Source organism: Carex rostrata, chromosome 6 (assembly GCF_964058835.1).
Source record: "Carex rostrata chromosome 6, lpCarRost1.2, whole genome shotgun sequence".
Taxonomy (NCBI): Eukaryota; Viridiplantae; Streptophyta; class Magnoliopsida; order Poales; family Cyperaceae; genus Carex; species Carex rostrata.
In genome coordinates, this window is record NC_135923.1 from 2,207,963 (window position 1) to 2,223,593 (window position 15,631).

The following is a 15,631-nucleotide window of genomic DNA, read 5'->3' on the forward strand; positions in this document are numbered from 1 at the left end:
TTGGGATTAGTTCATCGAGGGAGATAAAATCGAGCTTGATTCATGACAAGTTATAAGTCAGAATTGAATGAGGTAAAAATCAATTAAACTAATGATTTTAAACTCTATTAATAGCACATCAAAAAGTGTTGTATTTTTATATTTACTAGATACCAAGTCTTGCGATATTTTAACATATTTATTTATCATTTTGTAGCTATCATTTTGTATGAGTAAAGACTTTGAGATATTTATTGTAATGAAATTTTCACCTATATTTAAGGATAGACAATTGTTTATTTTTGAATTTTGAAAATTATAATAAATTCATATATAGTTGGTTTCAATTTGAGTTTTGACTATTTTTTTATTTGAAATTTGTCTACCACTGTCTAGCCTGGTTCGATCGAAATGGGTTTGATCATTTTTATGGTTCGAATCTCATAATAACATCGGCCGTCCATTTACCTGATGAAATTAAAATCCAAGATAGAGAGTCATAATTTAACTTAGCCGACACTCCCTCGCTCTCAAATCTCAATAACATAGTTCTCTCTCCACCTCTCCCTAACTCACTCTCCCTCTAGCTCTAAAATCTAGCCGACGCTCCCGGCGACTGGCTGTCTCTCCAGCCTAGATGACTGTCTCTTCTCTCTCTTCGGTCGTCTCTCATAGTTTATACCAGGAAAGCCGTCTCTGATGTATTTTTTCATAAACAATTTTTCAACTTAAAAACACTCATTTCATAGTTCATACCGGTAAAAGGAAAAGCCATGTGAATTGTCCCGCGATAAAAAATTAATGTATAAACTATCGGTATAACTAGGACTGTTAAAAAAATAATTTAGTTCGTGGTTCAATTCGGGTTCGATTCGGGTTCGATTCGAAAAATGTGTAGTTCGCAATTAATTCGATTCGAAATGGGTTTGGTTCGAAACGAATCAAACCAGGTTCGGTTCGAAATTAATTCAAACCAAACTCAAACCTAAGGTAAGTTCGGTTCGGTTCAGCTCGTTGCCACCCCTAGACATAACTGTATCTACTGTAATCATCAGTAAACGTGATAAAGTAGTGATAGCCGTTTCTTATACAAGTACTCATAGGTCCACATACATCAGCGTGTATAAAACCTAATAAGTTAATTGCTCTTTCGCTCATTTTAAAGAAAGGCGCTTTAATCATTTTTTCACGTAAACAAAACTCATACGTGTCAATTGATTCAAAATCAAATTTACCAAGTCTAATTTCTTGTAACTTCTTGATTTGTTTCTCGTTTATATAACCAAGACGACAATGTCACACATAAATCGTACTTTTATGAGATACTTTTGAATCGTTTGTTATTGATGTTAAACACGGATTTGTTCATTTTTAGCATATATAGATCATTCATCATACAAGATGATCCATGATATATCTCATTTTTATAAATAGAACATCTATTGTCTTTTATAACAAATAAGAAATCATTCATTTCTAAACAAGAGATTGAAATGATATTTTTTTTAAATGCTAGAAACAAAATAGATATTTTCTAGTTCTATTACAAGTCCGCTGGACAAATACAACTCTATACTACCGATTGTCACAGCTGCAATATGTGCTCTGTTTTCAACTTGGAGTTAAACTTCCTTGTTGCATAGCTTCCTTCTATTCTAACAGATATAAGCACATGATTCGGTATCCAATACCCAATCATTAATAGAGGTAGCAATATTAATAACAAAACACCTGATGTCGAAGCCTTGGAAGCTTTTTCAGACTTCAGATCTGCCAGATACTTCGGGCAGTTCCACTTCCAGTGACATTTGTTATTGCAGTAATAGCAGTCAGAGATAGCATCAACTTTATCTTAGGAGTGTTCTGATTAAGAACCTGCTTCTCTTTGCCTTTGTACTTCGGAGCCACTTTCTTTTTAGCTTTCTTAATTTTTCTCCCACCAGCTTGGATCATGAGAACAGAAAAGCTCTTCTTCATGTCGCCATCTGCGATCCTTAGCATCACTTGGAGCTTCTGCAAGCTATTGTCCATCCCAAGCATGTGAAAGTTCATGATGACCCTGAATAGTTAGGAGGAAATGAGTTGAGGAAATGAGTTCAGGATATCGTTCGTGGCAAATTCCTTGCTTAACATCGCTTGTCATACGAAGCATGTGAGTACTGATAGAGCCGCTCTCAGCCAACTTGTGACTTAGTAGAGATTTAGTCACCTTATATCTCTCAACACGTACTTGCTCTTGAAACATGTTCTTGAGCTGATCATACATGTTGTAGGATTTAATGTCCATGAATCATCTTTGCAATTCATAACTCACAATACATACCAAGAGACTTTGTACATCAAGCTTATCTTCTTTGTGTTTGATGTACTTGGTGAGCTTATTTGCAGTGCTGCCTGTTTTAGGCTCAACAAATTGCAAAGACGATTCATGAACACTAAATCCTACAACATGTGTAATCAGCTCAAGAACATGTTTCAAGAGCAAGCACCTGTTGAGATATATAAGGTGACTAAATCTCTACTAAATCACAAATTGACTGAGAGCGGCTCTATCAGTACTCACATACTTCGTATGACAAGCGATGTTAAGCAACTGGAGAAACTTAATTGTTCATTGAATAAAGAATTTGCCGCGAACATTATCCTGAACTCATTTCCTCCTAACTATTCAGGGTCATCATGAACTTCCACATGCTTGGGATGGACAATAGCTTGCAGAAGCTCCAAGGAATGCTAAGGATCACAGATGGCGACATGAAGAAAAACTCTTCTGTTCTCATGATCCAAACTGGTAGGAGAAAGATTAAGAAAGTCAAAAAGAAAGTGACTCCGAAGTACAAAGACAAAGGGAAGCAGGTTCTTAATCAGAACACTCCCAAGATAAAGATTGTTGCCTGATTGCTACTTTTTCAGGGCAGTGTAGAAAGCCTGCTAAGGCTTTGTAAGAAGTCCTTCCTTTCCTTTCCTTATTCCAGTCATCTTGTAAAAAAATAGTACTTAAATCAAAATAAGTTTGACCACTTAAGGCACTTACACCCACCATTTTTTGCAAATTGCACCAAAGGCTTCTCATGTTTTGTACTAACAGCAAACATATATTTGGGGTTCATTTGCTAATAACACCCAAACATTAAAGAGGTTAATTAAAGGACAAGGCTTCATTGCCCCTTTTCAATAAAACAGTACTGAAATCAAACTAATTTTGACCATTTAGCACTTACACCCACCATTTTTTGCAAATTGCACCAAAGGTTTGCTAATGTTTTGAACTAACAGCAAACTCATATTTGGGTTCATTTGCTAATTACATCCAAACATTAAAGAGGTTAATTATATGACATGGCTTTAATTGCCCTCTTTCAGTATATTACATATATGATCCAAACAATTTGGTGAATAGGCAAGCTCCTGCTAACCTGAAAATTCAACATCTAACTTGGGCTAAAGGTTTAAATACCTAACACAAAACTAGATATTTTATTTAGCAAACAAATCTAGCACTTAGTTGCTCATTACGATATTAAAAGCGCGTCGAGGGTTAGTTGCAGCCATAATAAATGATAAAATTAGATATAATTTGCAGAAAATAAAAACGCAATGCCCCTCTCTGTATTGGTGCCTTGTACTGAATCAAGAATAAGTTTAAGAAACCGTTAAAATAATGAATTGAGGAGTCACCTCCAAAACACACATCATGTGATCATTAAAGCTTCTGAGGTTGTCCTTCTGAGTTTCTTGGATTGATGAGACAATTGTCATTTCATGGAGCTGAAAACATAAAATGTTCAACGAACTTATTTTACAAATGTTATGCAAAAAAATATAAATGACAAGTTAACATGTACTTTGGTGAAGGGGCAAAAACAGCAAAAAGAGAAAGAAAACATGTTTTGCCAATATGTACCAAAGATATGTATGATTATACTTTTGGAAAAACCCTTGATTATATTTATAATTAATTAGATGTTGAAACTAAACTAAACTGACCACCTAGGCCTTTATTTCTAAATTCACAATACTTCGACCTATTTAGACATCACATCAGGCCTAGTAAATACAATTTTGTTCTCTCAATTGAATTGAACTCACTCCGATTCCTTCTATCTAGTAGGAGTCATCTGTATCTGTTACTATTTTGTTATAATGCATGTTTGCAGTGAAAACAGGTGGGCGCAACCACTTTTATTAAAAAAAAGTTATTTTTTTCTCTTTCTAATTGTTTGCGTCGATTCACCAAAACTCTAAAGCTTTTCACTTGTAATAGAGAAACAAATTAAATAATAACTTGTGAAATAAAAAATGTGGGAAAGAAGATCTTCCACAAAAATGAAGCAACTCTAGAAATGAATAAACATTCAGCATTCTTTTGTAATAAGACATGAACAAACCAAAAAAAAAAAAAAAGGAAAATAATAAACCTAGCTACATACCTGTTGTAGATACTCCTCCAGGGTAGCTGCTTCAGAAGGAAAAACATCTTCAAAGGTTGTCTACAAAAGTTAACATAAAAAACATTATGCGTCTAAATTTTGAACTTTCAAGTAAAGTCGAAAGCTGAAACAAAAGCACATAATTAGTTACCTTAAGCTCAAAGGACTTGAGATCTCTTGCAAGCTGCTCTGCATTTATCCCTTCCCGTGCAAGCAATCTGACCAAATTCAAAATTGAGACTGTTTATACTATATGAAACCATCAAAATGACAAACGTGCACTTTATTTATTACCAAAGTACTCAATTATTCCATGGCTACCAGTTTTCCCTATCTTCTAGCAGATATGTATCATTATACTCAGTATTTTAAAACATGAGAAAAACAGTTGAACATAAGAATTGAGTTATCATGTGTTGAGATTTGAGAGATTAAATCAATGAGCAAAGAAGTTATGTGTCTTTTGACCATTTGAAACAACCAAAGGTAAAAAGATAGTAAATATGAACAATTTCAGTGAAAGCTACAAACCCAACACTGGCCATTTATCTGGGATTCTGAGGTTTCTTCTTTGGGGACAAAAGCTAAACCTAATTTCAAGACTTGAGACAGTCTCGTCCTTCTAAGAGAAACAGGAAGAGAAAAAACCTAGTAGCAGAGATAGATTGCGATGGGGCCTCGCCACGTAGGGTTTTGGCCTTGAGCTTGGTAGAGAGTGACTCCAACTGATCTAAGCTCCTCTGCACAGGAAACAAACCCAACCAATTAAGACTAAAAATTTAGCACAAAACAAAAAAAAAAAGAGAAATTGCGATCATTATCCAGATCGAATAAAGAGATATAAATCAGTACGAGTAGGGGACCTGGAGAGGGGGGAAATGTGTAGAGGGGGAAGCTTGCTCGAGAAGCTTTGTAGAGCTGTGGAGAAGCTCCGACCAGCCGCTCATTTCCACGTCGTTCGCCATGGAAAGGGCTCGCTGGAGAAGGTTTTGGTGCGTGCTGTGTAGGGTTTTGGAAAGGAGGGAAAGAAGTGAAAAAACAAAAAAATGCAAGCGATCGGTTTTGAGGAAGAAAGAACAGGAATTTATTTCACCTGAGTTAACTCAAATTTTGATTTAGATCCAAACCGTCCGATCTTCTTAGGCACGAATATTAAAGAGCACTGATTGTCCCTGATTCTGATCGGACGGTCCCTATATAAAGTCAAACTTTGAGTTACTTCAGAGGATCTGGACAGGGGTGTTTAGGGGTAAATTTTTTAACAGCGTAGTTTTAGTTTCATGCAGTGAATGAATCACATACAATGCCGTTTTGGTTGCATAGTACGTGCGCTGCCTGAAGTCATAACTAATGTGTAAAAATCTTTATCCGGGGTTTAGGCGTTTAGCGGATGGGATTAGTGTTATTGAGGGAGATAAAATCGAGCTTGATTCATGACAAGTTTTAAGTCAGAATCGAATGAGGTAAAAATCAATTAAACTAATGATTTTAAACTCTATTAATAGCACATCAAAAGGTGTTGTATTTTTATATTTACTAGATATCAAGTCTTGCGATATTTTAACATATTTATTTATCATTTTGTAGCTATAATTTGTATAAGTAATGACTTTTTTATTTAAAACAGTTCGTGTAAGCAACTGCAGAAATTTAGAAGCAATTGTAGACTTGTATAATGCCTACAAACTTAGAAACCGTTTTCTTGACAAAACAAACAAACAAACACAAAAAAAGAACAACAGCAAACAAGTATAATGTAACATCAACGATATTAATAATATTGAACGGGGTTGTGACAGACTACACTACACTACATATTCAGAGCCAAGTAGACAAGCTGACAAGGTCATAGGGGATTTAAAGACAACACGCAGAGAACTAATAAGCAGTGCATCATCAGAGAAAACACAATAGTAAAATTAAGGTACATCTCACATGAGGGGATAGTTAAAAAGAGTACATTCACTTGAGGAGAGTTTTGACTATAGATTTGACGTTCAGTTTCTTGAGGTCGGTGTACGATTGCCCGCAGCCAACAAACATCACAGGAGCTCCAGATATGTATACCATAGAAAGCGCCGCACCAACCTACAATTTTATTATAATCATCAACTTCTGGCATCTATTGGTATATATTGCTTTGAATAAGACGATCATGATGATTTCTGTAATTGAACAACAAACAAGCCAAAAAAGAAACAAGGCGCAAAAAAAGGGTGTTAATTTCTTATAGGTTATACATACCTTATCATCAATCGTGTCGAATTTAGTGAGCAAGATACCATCAATCAGCCTTGCATTTGCAACAGTAGAAAGGTCAGCCAATTTCTGCAAAACAAGACAACAAAAATGAGTTATTAAATAAATAAAAACCATAGTGGCAAAACAAGAGCAAAAATGAGTTATTAAATCAATAAAATCATAGTGGCAAAGCAAAGTATTAGCAGTGGTCTACAAAAGTAATAGAACTTCTCTCAAGGGAACGGAATTGTGCAGAATAATCATAATAACATCTTAACAAACACAATGAAAATATGTGCCTTTAATCTTATTTTTGATGGGTAAATGTCAAATTTCATTTTTTCCTTGATACATGAAGAAAATCATTCTAAGATCTCTTTTGTGTCCATACAAACATTTTTTTCAGGTCAAAATGACAGGCTCGTACGAAGTATTTGATAAAATTGACAAGGAGTTTGAGAAAGAAAATTTCTGTGCATGGAAATTTTTGTAGATTATTAGATACCAATAACAATGTAATAAGCTCCATTGATTTAATTTAAGAAAGTAAATAAAAAAAAAAAGCAAAATTATGGTTGCAAGAAGAATCTACTCTAAGGAATGCGGTATTAAATTTGGCTATACGACTTTATAAAGAACACCTAAACCTTAGTTGAGTTTCCAAATTTGAAATTTCTAATAAAATCATATTACTATACGAGTTTTATACGTAACAACTTCCTAGTGTCTCCAGAATAAACAAGGGCAGGGTGCAATTTATGTATAAAATACAAGAATAATGCAAAAAGAGAAATATGGGGAATTTGTAAAATTGAAATCCATTCCATGCATGAACAGCGTGCATTTGTGTTTCCACCTCTAGCTTTGTAGTTTTTGCAACTCACACTCTGTGCTCATCAGGTCATCAATTCATATTGCACTGAATATTAACCCAAACCACAAAAAGCTACTCATGTTTGAGAAAAAAAAAATTAAGCAACAGGCAACAACAAGAGGGAGTGGATAAATGGCCCTTTACCCATTAGCTACAAAGCAAACTCAAGAAAAAAAGTCCAAGCAGTTCAAATACCTGATTGAATTTTGAGAGTTGATCAACTGCATCGTTACCGACAAGTGCCTCTCCAACAAACAAAACCAGATCAGGATTATTGAGGTTGATCAGCTTGGACAATGCCCTCATCAGTGGCTCATTATCCTATAATCCAAAAGAAGAATTAGAATATATGCTATGTGAAACTTTGAGTATATATTCAAGGGACTTGGTGTCAATTCTAAGTCTGAAGTTCCAAATTTGACTCGTAAAAAGAAAACCCTGACTGGTATGCAACCAGATTGAATTGTTTCCCTACGTGAGCCCGATTTAACAGCAGTTAAGCCCAAATTAACACTCGATTGCTCAATGTAGCTTTGTTAAATACAATTAAGTAATCATCTAATTACAAGAATCAGCAACCAGACAGAATAAAGTGAAAATATAATAATATTGTCAGAACTAAGATTTGTTTAGTATTCAAATCCAAGATTATTATCACTGTTCTCACTTATCTTCAACTAAGATACATTTTTCGGTAAGAGAAGAATAAAAAAATAACCTGCATGCGGCCAGCTGTATCAACAAGAACAACATCTGATTTATTACGAGCGGCGTCTTGAATAGCTTCTTTAGCAACAATTGCCGGATCCTTTTCGTACCCCTTCTCGAATATAGGTATCTGTTAAGTACGTTTCATGTCAGATTGCACTTGTCTATTCTAGTCTCCAGGAGGTATAACAGCTTTAAAACAATTTCCTATTTTTTAAATTTCTTTCCTATCTAGTAACAGTGTAATACTGGGACGTAAGAAATGAAAAATGTTGAACTTCAAGACTAAATCAGAGCATTTTGGCAAGTTAATATTCACAAATTGGTCTCTTTTGCACAATATGGTAAAGTGCAACTCTCCACAAAGCTTCAATTAACCCTCAATTGCACTAGTATACTTGCATTGACCCTAAACTTTGCAATGGTGAACAAATTTAGCACAGTCACACCCATTTAAGCCTGAATTACATTTGAAAACTACGCCAAAAAAGAAAAATAAGATACCAAACCTGGCCAACATGGTAATAAAAGAATAGGTACAGAAATTGGTATTAAATACTTTCCATCACACAATTAGAACAAGTGGTGAGTAAAACTACATTAGACGAGATCTAAAATCAAGGATTACCTGAAGCCGACGTGCATGAGTCCTGAGCTGCTCAACTGCACCTGACCTGAAGGTATCGCAAGCCGCAAGCGTGACACTCACATCATGTTGGAGAAGCCAGTATGCAACCTGAATTTCCATATTATCGGCACATTAATATAATGGGCAAAAGAAATTGGCGTAAATATTTGCAAAAACCAGAAACTATGAAAAAGGACACGACCTTGGCAAGGTTAGTGGATTTTCCAACACCATTTACTCCGACAAAGACAACAACATATGGCCTTCCTTGCTCCTTGGCAGCATGAACATCTCGTAAGATGTCAATAGACCGTCTTGGGGTCAGGATACGAAGAAGTGCTTCTTCCATTGCTGTCTGAAATAATCATCACAATATATTCAAATTCATACAAAGGTGGTGTGGCGAAAGGCAGTGCCATTGCCTGTAGCTTACTGTTAGTTGGGGTCTACATTTGAAGTGAGGTATTCTCTATGGATAAGCTCAAAATCAGTTTAAAGAACCAAAAATTATGAAATAACCCGATCTGAACTTCGATATACAAAAACTGAAATCTGGAAAACTGCATAATGGTACAAAAATGATTAATGAACCTGAACAGTGGAGGATATTCTGGTGAAAGATCCAAGCTTCTTTCCTTCAAGACTGTTCGCCACTGATTCACAAAGCTTTTCAGCTATTTCTTCAGCCTGTAATTATATTCCCAAGATCAGAGTTCATTGCTGGAACAATAAGAAACCCAAAAAGATCAAAATGCAGAAGGATCAATAACAAATACATACCACATTCTTAGTCATTAGCCTATCCTTGAGAGCTCTCAGTGCTGGTTGAAGATCAGCTTTCTCAAGAGAGTTGTTGCCAGCAATACTGAGTTCATAAAAGAAAAATGTTAATGAAGTGAAATATTATTTCAGAAGGGCAAACTATACCAAGGACAAATTTCACTTAAAAGAAAACCAAGCAGAAAGCATGCAATTTCCGCATTAGCAATGACGGCCCTCAATTTTACAAAATCAACAGAAGCCCCAGGCATCTAAGCATTGGGAGCTCAGAGGCATTCCCAAAATTCCAAACAGTAGACAATTTAAAATAGCAGACTGCTCAAGTAGGGCAGGAGCATCAACACCAAGTTCTTTCTAATATTTCCTAATTACTTTGAATCAAGCCTTGAACAATGCAAGTGTCTGGTATTTAATTAATTGCTGAAAGTATGCCTCAATTAGAATTCTTTTGCAATTTACTCTAAACTCAGATTACCTCTTAAACATGGAAGCAAACCAACCCTTCTTCTTAGCCCCTGGCTTTGCACCCTCAACCTCATCCTCATCCTCCTCTTCTCCCTCACTCTCGCTACTAATCACCTCCTCTTTATCCATCATGCTCTCTCCACGAATCACCGCCACCTCACGCTCCATCCCCTCATCCCCTTTCTCGTCAGTGAAATCTAACTTCGGCTCCTCTTTCGGAGCGTCATCCCAAACCCTTTTCTTCTTTACCGCCTTCTTGGGTTGTCCCTTAGTGGGACCTGCCTTCTTGTCATCATCACTCTTCTTCCCGGTCTTCGACCGCATCATCAGCTTATTTACATCAAACGCCCCTGTATCAGGTGCGCCATTCTCCTTGCCCTTACTAGGTACACGGGACTTGTTGGAACCCTTCGCACCATTCTCTACCCCATTAGATACTAACCTACCATTTCCAGTATCACCATCAGAATCATCCTTTGTAGAACCACCACCGCTTCCCTTCTTGGTACCATTACCTTGGGAGCCGGTAAGAGCACGCTGCCCAGCACCACCTTTCTTAGACTGTACTGGTGGGGCCCGGCCAGACTGCTTCAACTTCTTCATCTCCTCCACACGTGCCTCTGCCTCCATCTGAAGCTGCCGAAAAGTCTCGTCAAAATCATTGTAAACTGTGCGCTTGGGATCATAAACAGCAGAGAATTCCCGACGAACCGACGAAAGCAGATCGTCTACATACAGAAGGTGGAGAATACGTTGGTACACAGCAACAAATACGAGGCCAAGCTCGTTGTGGAAGGCCCACTTGAGTGTGTACGACTCATGGGAGAAAGAGGAATCCGCCGAACGCTCCTCCAGGAGGCACGATCTGATCAAGGCATCAATTGGAGAACCCTTGAGAGCGTTCCCAATCGCACGGCATGACGACCACAGCACGAGGCCGCCTCGTGTGAAGATCAAGAGTTGTTCCAGCATCTCTGCCTCTTTTGATTTGCCTGATTGGAAGAACGAATTTAGTTAGGGTTTCCAGCATATGATTGGATAGACAGAAACAAACCAATAAAGATCAAATATTTTAATAAAGAGAGAAAACTTCTGGTGGCAAATTGCTTACAATAAATTGAAAAAAAAAAAAAGGAAAACGTCAGATCTCCTGCAGGATCTTTAATAGAAGAAATAAGATACGAATTGTTAAAAGATAATTAGAATCAGTGTTATAAAATGCGGTTTCCATGCGGTATGTGGAAGGCCACCGCATATACGGTATACGGCCACATATGCGGATTTTTATGCGGACTTTAAAATGCAAATTCATATATAATTTGTATGCAAAACTATAATTTGTACATATCAGAGGCATATCTAAGATAAGAAAGGAAGTATCTAATAAATGATTGATACTGTGTATCTGCATAAATATATCAAAGCTATAATTTCTGTCACTATGGGTAATTATATCATGCACATCAGAGGCATTAAGACACAATACACAAAGGCATCAGAGGAAATAAGAGAACTATTATGTCTTAACAACGTGCATATCAGAATACAACAATAAGAGAACTATTGTCTTAACAGCCACTGTCTGAACAACAAAAAAAGAACATGATCCTATATTGTCTTAACATCTCAGAATACAACAGTAGTCAAAAAATAACTTATAACAGATTATTACTATGTAAAACTGAAAAATTAGAGAACTATACAACACATATTATTGAACTAACTATATATGTTTACCTAAGCTCTCACTACTACATATAAAGATGACATTTGATATCATATAATTGTGCAATTTCAAAATCAGTTGTTTGAGACAGTAAGGCAGTGACTAATTAATTAATTGTGCAATTTTGTTCTATGATAATTCCTCCAGGAGAATAACTGCATTTCTGTTTTTATCTACAGCTCATGTAATTTGTCAGATCGCATAGCATAGTTATTTTGTGATATGTATTTTCTCCCTTTATAAACAATGTAACAGAGACTTGATTTTCTATAAAAAAAAAATGAGACATTCAGACAATACGCTTTCTTCTCCTCTTTACAATACCAGTACCTAAATACCAGTATCTTCTCCAATTTGATATTTATTTACATAAACACATATCAGCCTCTGAACCATCCAATCTTACCAATTATCTACCACAGTGGCTGTTACCAATTATCAGAGATATCATATTTATTTCAATCAATGATGAACCATCCAATCTTACCAATTAGCTATAAAAGATATCAATTTCACTAATTACCAGAGACAGTGACTACATCAACAAAATTTAGTGACTAATTAGGGTACTGTGCAATACCTGGAGGCTGGAGAAGAGGCGATCGGTGGAGATGCGCTGGGAGGAGAGGCGATCCGTTTTGCAGGAGATCGATAAGGACTTGGGTTATGGGTCACGAACGGAAGCGGAATTGGGGAAGATTCAAGCTAAAGTTGATGAATTCGGATGTCCGATTAAAGAGAAAAGTCGGATGCGGATAATTATCTGATCCGTATCCGTTCAAAAACTATCCGTATACAGCTGGATCCGAATCCGTATCTGACAATATCCTAAATTCGTCATTTTCCGCATTCAGATCCGGTTTAAATCGGGAAATATCCGATCCGTTTACACCCTTAGCTGCTTGATTTGGACCCAGACAATGCGCGTGAGAGAGGAGATGAAAAATGGGGCAAGTCGGGCAGAACGGACGTCGCATCGGGTATCACTGCAAGTGGGACCATCAAGACAAGAGGGGGGGTCAGCCGCTGAAGAGCCCATTAAGGAGAAAGGTCGCTGCGAATTGGGCCCAGAATTGTCAGAACTGGAGATGACACAATTGGAGACTGGACGAGTAGATCCTGAATGGGTCATTTACAAAACTGTTACGACAACTCAGCAGATTGTCCCACGTAAGCGCTGATGTGTCAAGCCGACATTTATTTGATCAATACACTGGACGGATCCGATTGCTTTTAATTGGATTGGCGTCGCCTATATATATATATTATTATATCAGAATTCATGAACAAAGCCCCCTCTCTAGTCTCTACTGATATCATAATGGCTACTAGCAGAGCCTCCCCTCCCGTCTCTCGCCACAACCGCCGAGTTGCCGACCTTGCCATATCCCACCTCATCACTGGTCGTCACCTCGACCGTTTGATCCCTCTCCTTGCGCCCGAATCCACCGTCCAAACCATTCTCCTCACCCAATCCAACCGTCGCCTTTCTCTCCATTTTCTCCGCTGGGCTCCTCGTCGTCTCCATTTCTTCCACTCTTCACTACCCCTCCAGTCCCTCTTCCTTCTCATTCACTGCCGCTATCGTCTTCTCCCCTCTGCTCTCTCTCTCTCTCGCCATCTTGCATCCTCTTTCTCTCCTCTCTCTGTATTCAATTGCCTCTCTTCTTCTTTACAACTTCTCAAGCCTCCTCTGCCTTCCCCTTCTTACCCTTTTGAACTATTAATAAAATCGTATTCATCTCTGGGTAACATCTCTGATGCACTTTATACACTCTCACTTGTTAAAGCTGCCGGCTTTGCTCCTTCTCTTCTTGCTTACAATTCAATTCTCGATTCCATGTTTCGATCCAAGTTGCCCAATGATGAAGTTGATTCATTTCTTGCTGAAATGAAACAATCAGGTTTGTCTCTAAATGTCTACTCTTATAACATTTTGATTCGCGGATGTTGCGTCCAGGGTAAACTAGATCGTGCTCTAAAATTTCTGGATGAAATGGAGCTTGCTGAGTGTTCACCAAATGTTGTTACATTTAACACACTAATTCATGGATGTTGCCAATCTGGCAAGATTAGTGAAGCTTTTCAGCTGTTTAGGAGCCTAAAAGAGAAGAACATAAAGCCTAATTTGGTCACTTATAATTCAATGATCAATGGACTGTGCAAGCAAGGGAAGACTAAAGATGCACGCAAGATGCTTGATGAAATGCGGGAACAAGGTTTGTCTCCTGATGAGGTCTCTTATAACACTCTCATCGATGGCTATTGCAAAACAGGGGATGGGCACCAAGCTCAGATGTTGCACGGAGAGATGGCTTCGCATGGCATTTCCCCTAATGTTGTATCATACACCTCTCTCATAAATGCTATGTGTAAAGCCGGTAACTTGGTGAGATCAATGGAGCTTGTATCACAGATGCAAGAAAGAGGTCTCTGGCTTAATGAGATTACATTTGCAACTTTAATCGATGGGTTTTGCAAGAAAGGGTACATAGATGATGCTTTGTTGGCTATGGCAGAAATGGAGAAAAATGGAATTAAACCCTCAGTTGTGTGCTATAATGCTCTTATTAGTGGATATTGCATGTTTGGTAACATGGAAGAAGCCATGGAAATAGTTAAAAACATGGAGACAAAAGGAATCAAACCTGATGTTGTTACTTATGGCACAATATTAAGTGGTTATTGCAAAATAGATGACCTGGATAGAGCTTTTGAGTTGAGCAAAGAAATGGTAGAAAAGGGTATAAAACCTGATACGGTTTCCTACTCTTCACTTATTTGTGCCTTTTGTGAGGCACGCAGATTAGATAAGGCAAAGGAAATATTTGATGAAATGCTTCAGTCAGGTTTACAACCTGACGAGGTAGCATACACAAGTCTAATAGATGGCCATTGCAAAAAAGGGGATATAAAAAGAGCGCTACTTCTTCATGACGAAATGATAAAGAAAGGAGTACTTCCTGATGTTGTAACATATAGTGTGCTCATAAACGGCCTCAATAAATTAGATCGTATAAAAGAGGCAGAAAGGTTATTATATAAGACACACAGTGTAAAGGAAAAGGAAATGCATAATAATGTTGATTACAATGTGCTAATGGAGCATTGTGCCAATGCCGACTTTGTTAGTGTTGTATCTCTATTGAAGGGTTTTTGCATGAAGGGTTTAATGGATGAAGCAGATAAGGTGTTCGACTCAGTGCTCAAGAGAAAGTGGAGCCCTGATGGATCAGTTTACAGTATTCTAATTCATGGACATTGTAGAGGAGGAAATGTCCAAAAGGCGCTCGGATTTTACAATGACATGGTAAGAGATGGTTTTGTGCCTCATGCAATGAGTGCTATCTCATTGATAAGAGGTTTATACGAAGAGGGGAGTATTGAAGAGTGTAATCGAGTTATCAATAGGTTGTTAAGCGGATGTTTGTTACCCGATGCGGAGACTTCAAAGCTTGTAATTGATGTAAATCAAAGGGAAGGAAGCATGCCTTTGGTGATAGATACTCTTACTGGCATGGCAAAGGATGGATTTCTTCCAAGTGGTGGATAAAAACTAATTATTTCTGGCCTATTTTGCATGATTCTATTATACTTCCATTGTAATGCACTTTATCATTAACGTGATCGATGTAACATTGTTCTAAGTGTTCCCTTGAGTTGTAGATACACTTATTATATATGATTTTTTCGGGACAAGTAGTTAACAACATGAGCTATCAGCTCGAGTTCCAGCAGATTGGACTGCGGTAACTATTACTTTTCATTCATTTGTTTGTAACCATTTTTTTCAACATTTA

The 15,631-nt window shown here is 37.3% G+C and overlaps 3 protein-coding genes across 3 annotated transcripts; 1 reads left to right on the plus strand and 2 right to left on the minus strand.

Moving 5' to 3' along the window:
- Positions 1-2,765: 2,765 nt before the first annotated feature.
- On the minus strand, positions 2,766-5,468 carry LOC144556176 (nuclear pore complex protein NUP93A-like). The gene is made up of 6 exons (XM_078304679.1): positions 5,273-5,468; positions 5,058-5,149; positions 4,561-4,627; positions 4,410-4,469; positions 3,658-3,747; positions 2,766-2,958 (listed from the first exon to the last, which is right to left on the minus strand). The coding sequence occupies exons 1-6, from the start codon at positions 5,372-5,374 to the stop codon at positions 2,911-2,913; spliced, it is 459 nt and encodes a 152-aa protein (XP_078160805.1). The 5' UTR covers positions 5,375-5,468; the 3' UTR covers positions 2,766-2,910.
- Positions 5,469-6,161: 693 nt separating this feature from the next.
- LOC144555347 (uncharacterized) lies at positions 6,162-12,551 on the minus strand. The gene is made up of 10 exons (XM_078303643.1): positions 12,412-12,551; positions 10,116-11,097; positions 9,641-9,725; positions 9,452-9,547; positions 9,063-9,215; positions 8,861-8,968; positions 8,243-8,362; positions 7,720-7,845; positions 6,654-6,737; positions 6,162-6,497 (listed from the first exon to the last, which is right to left on the minus strand). The coding sequence occupies exons 2-10, from the start codon at positions 11,075-11,077 to the stop codon at positions 6,372-6,374; spliced, it is 1,860 nt and encodes a 619-aa protein (XP_078159769.1). The 5' UTR covers positions 11,078-11,097; positions 12,412-12,551; the 3' UTR covers positions 6,162-6,371.
- A 600-nt stretch (positions 12,552-13,151) lies between these two features.
- Positions 13,152-15,482, plus strand: EMB2745 (Tetratricopeptide repeat (TPR)-like superfamily protein). Its single transcript, XM_078304630.1, has one exon. It carries the CDS (start codon positions 13,153-13,155, stop codon positions 15,382-15,384), a length of 2,232 nt encoding a protein of 743 aa, XP_078160756.1. The 5' UTR covers position 13,152; the 3' UTR covers positions 15,385-15,482.
- The last annotated feature ends 149 nt before the right edge of the window (positions 15,483-15,631 follow it).

Coding starts and splice junctions, on each gene's coding strand:
- LOC144556176 (XM_078304679.1), bottom strand. CDS start 5,374: ATGGCGAACGACGTGGAAATGAGCGGCTGGTCGGAGCTTCTCCACAGC. Junction 5,150..5,272: donor CACATTTCCCCCCTCTCCAG/GTCCCCTACTCG, acceptor TTTCCTGTGCAG/AGGAGCTTAGATCAGTTGGA. Junction 2,959..3,657: donor ACATGATGTGTGTTTTGGAG/GTGACTCCTCAA, acceptor TTTTTTTACAAG/ATGACTGGAATAAGGAAAGG.
- LOC144555347 (XM_078303643.1), bottom strand. CDS start 11,077: ATGCTGGAACAACTCTTGATCTTCACACGAGGCGGCCTCGTGCTGTGG. Junction 8,969..9,062: donor AATCCACTAACCTTGCCAAG/GTCGTGTCCTTT, acceptor ATGGAAATTCAG/GTTGCATACTGGCTTCTCCA. Junction 8,363..8,860: donor CTCATGCACGTCGGCTTCAG/GTAATCCTTGAT, acceptor CGTACTTAACAG/ATACCTATATTCGAGAAGGG.
- EMB2745 (XM_078304630.1), top strand. CDS start 13,153: ATGGCTACTAGCAGAGCCTCCCCTCCCGTCTCTCGCCACAACCGCCGA.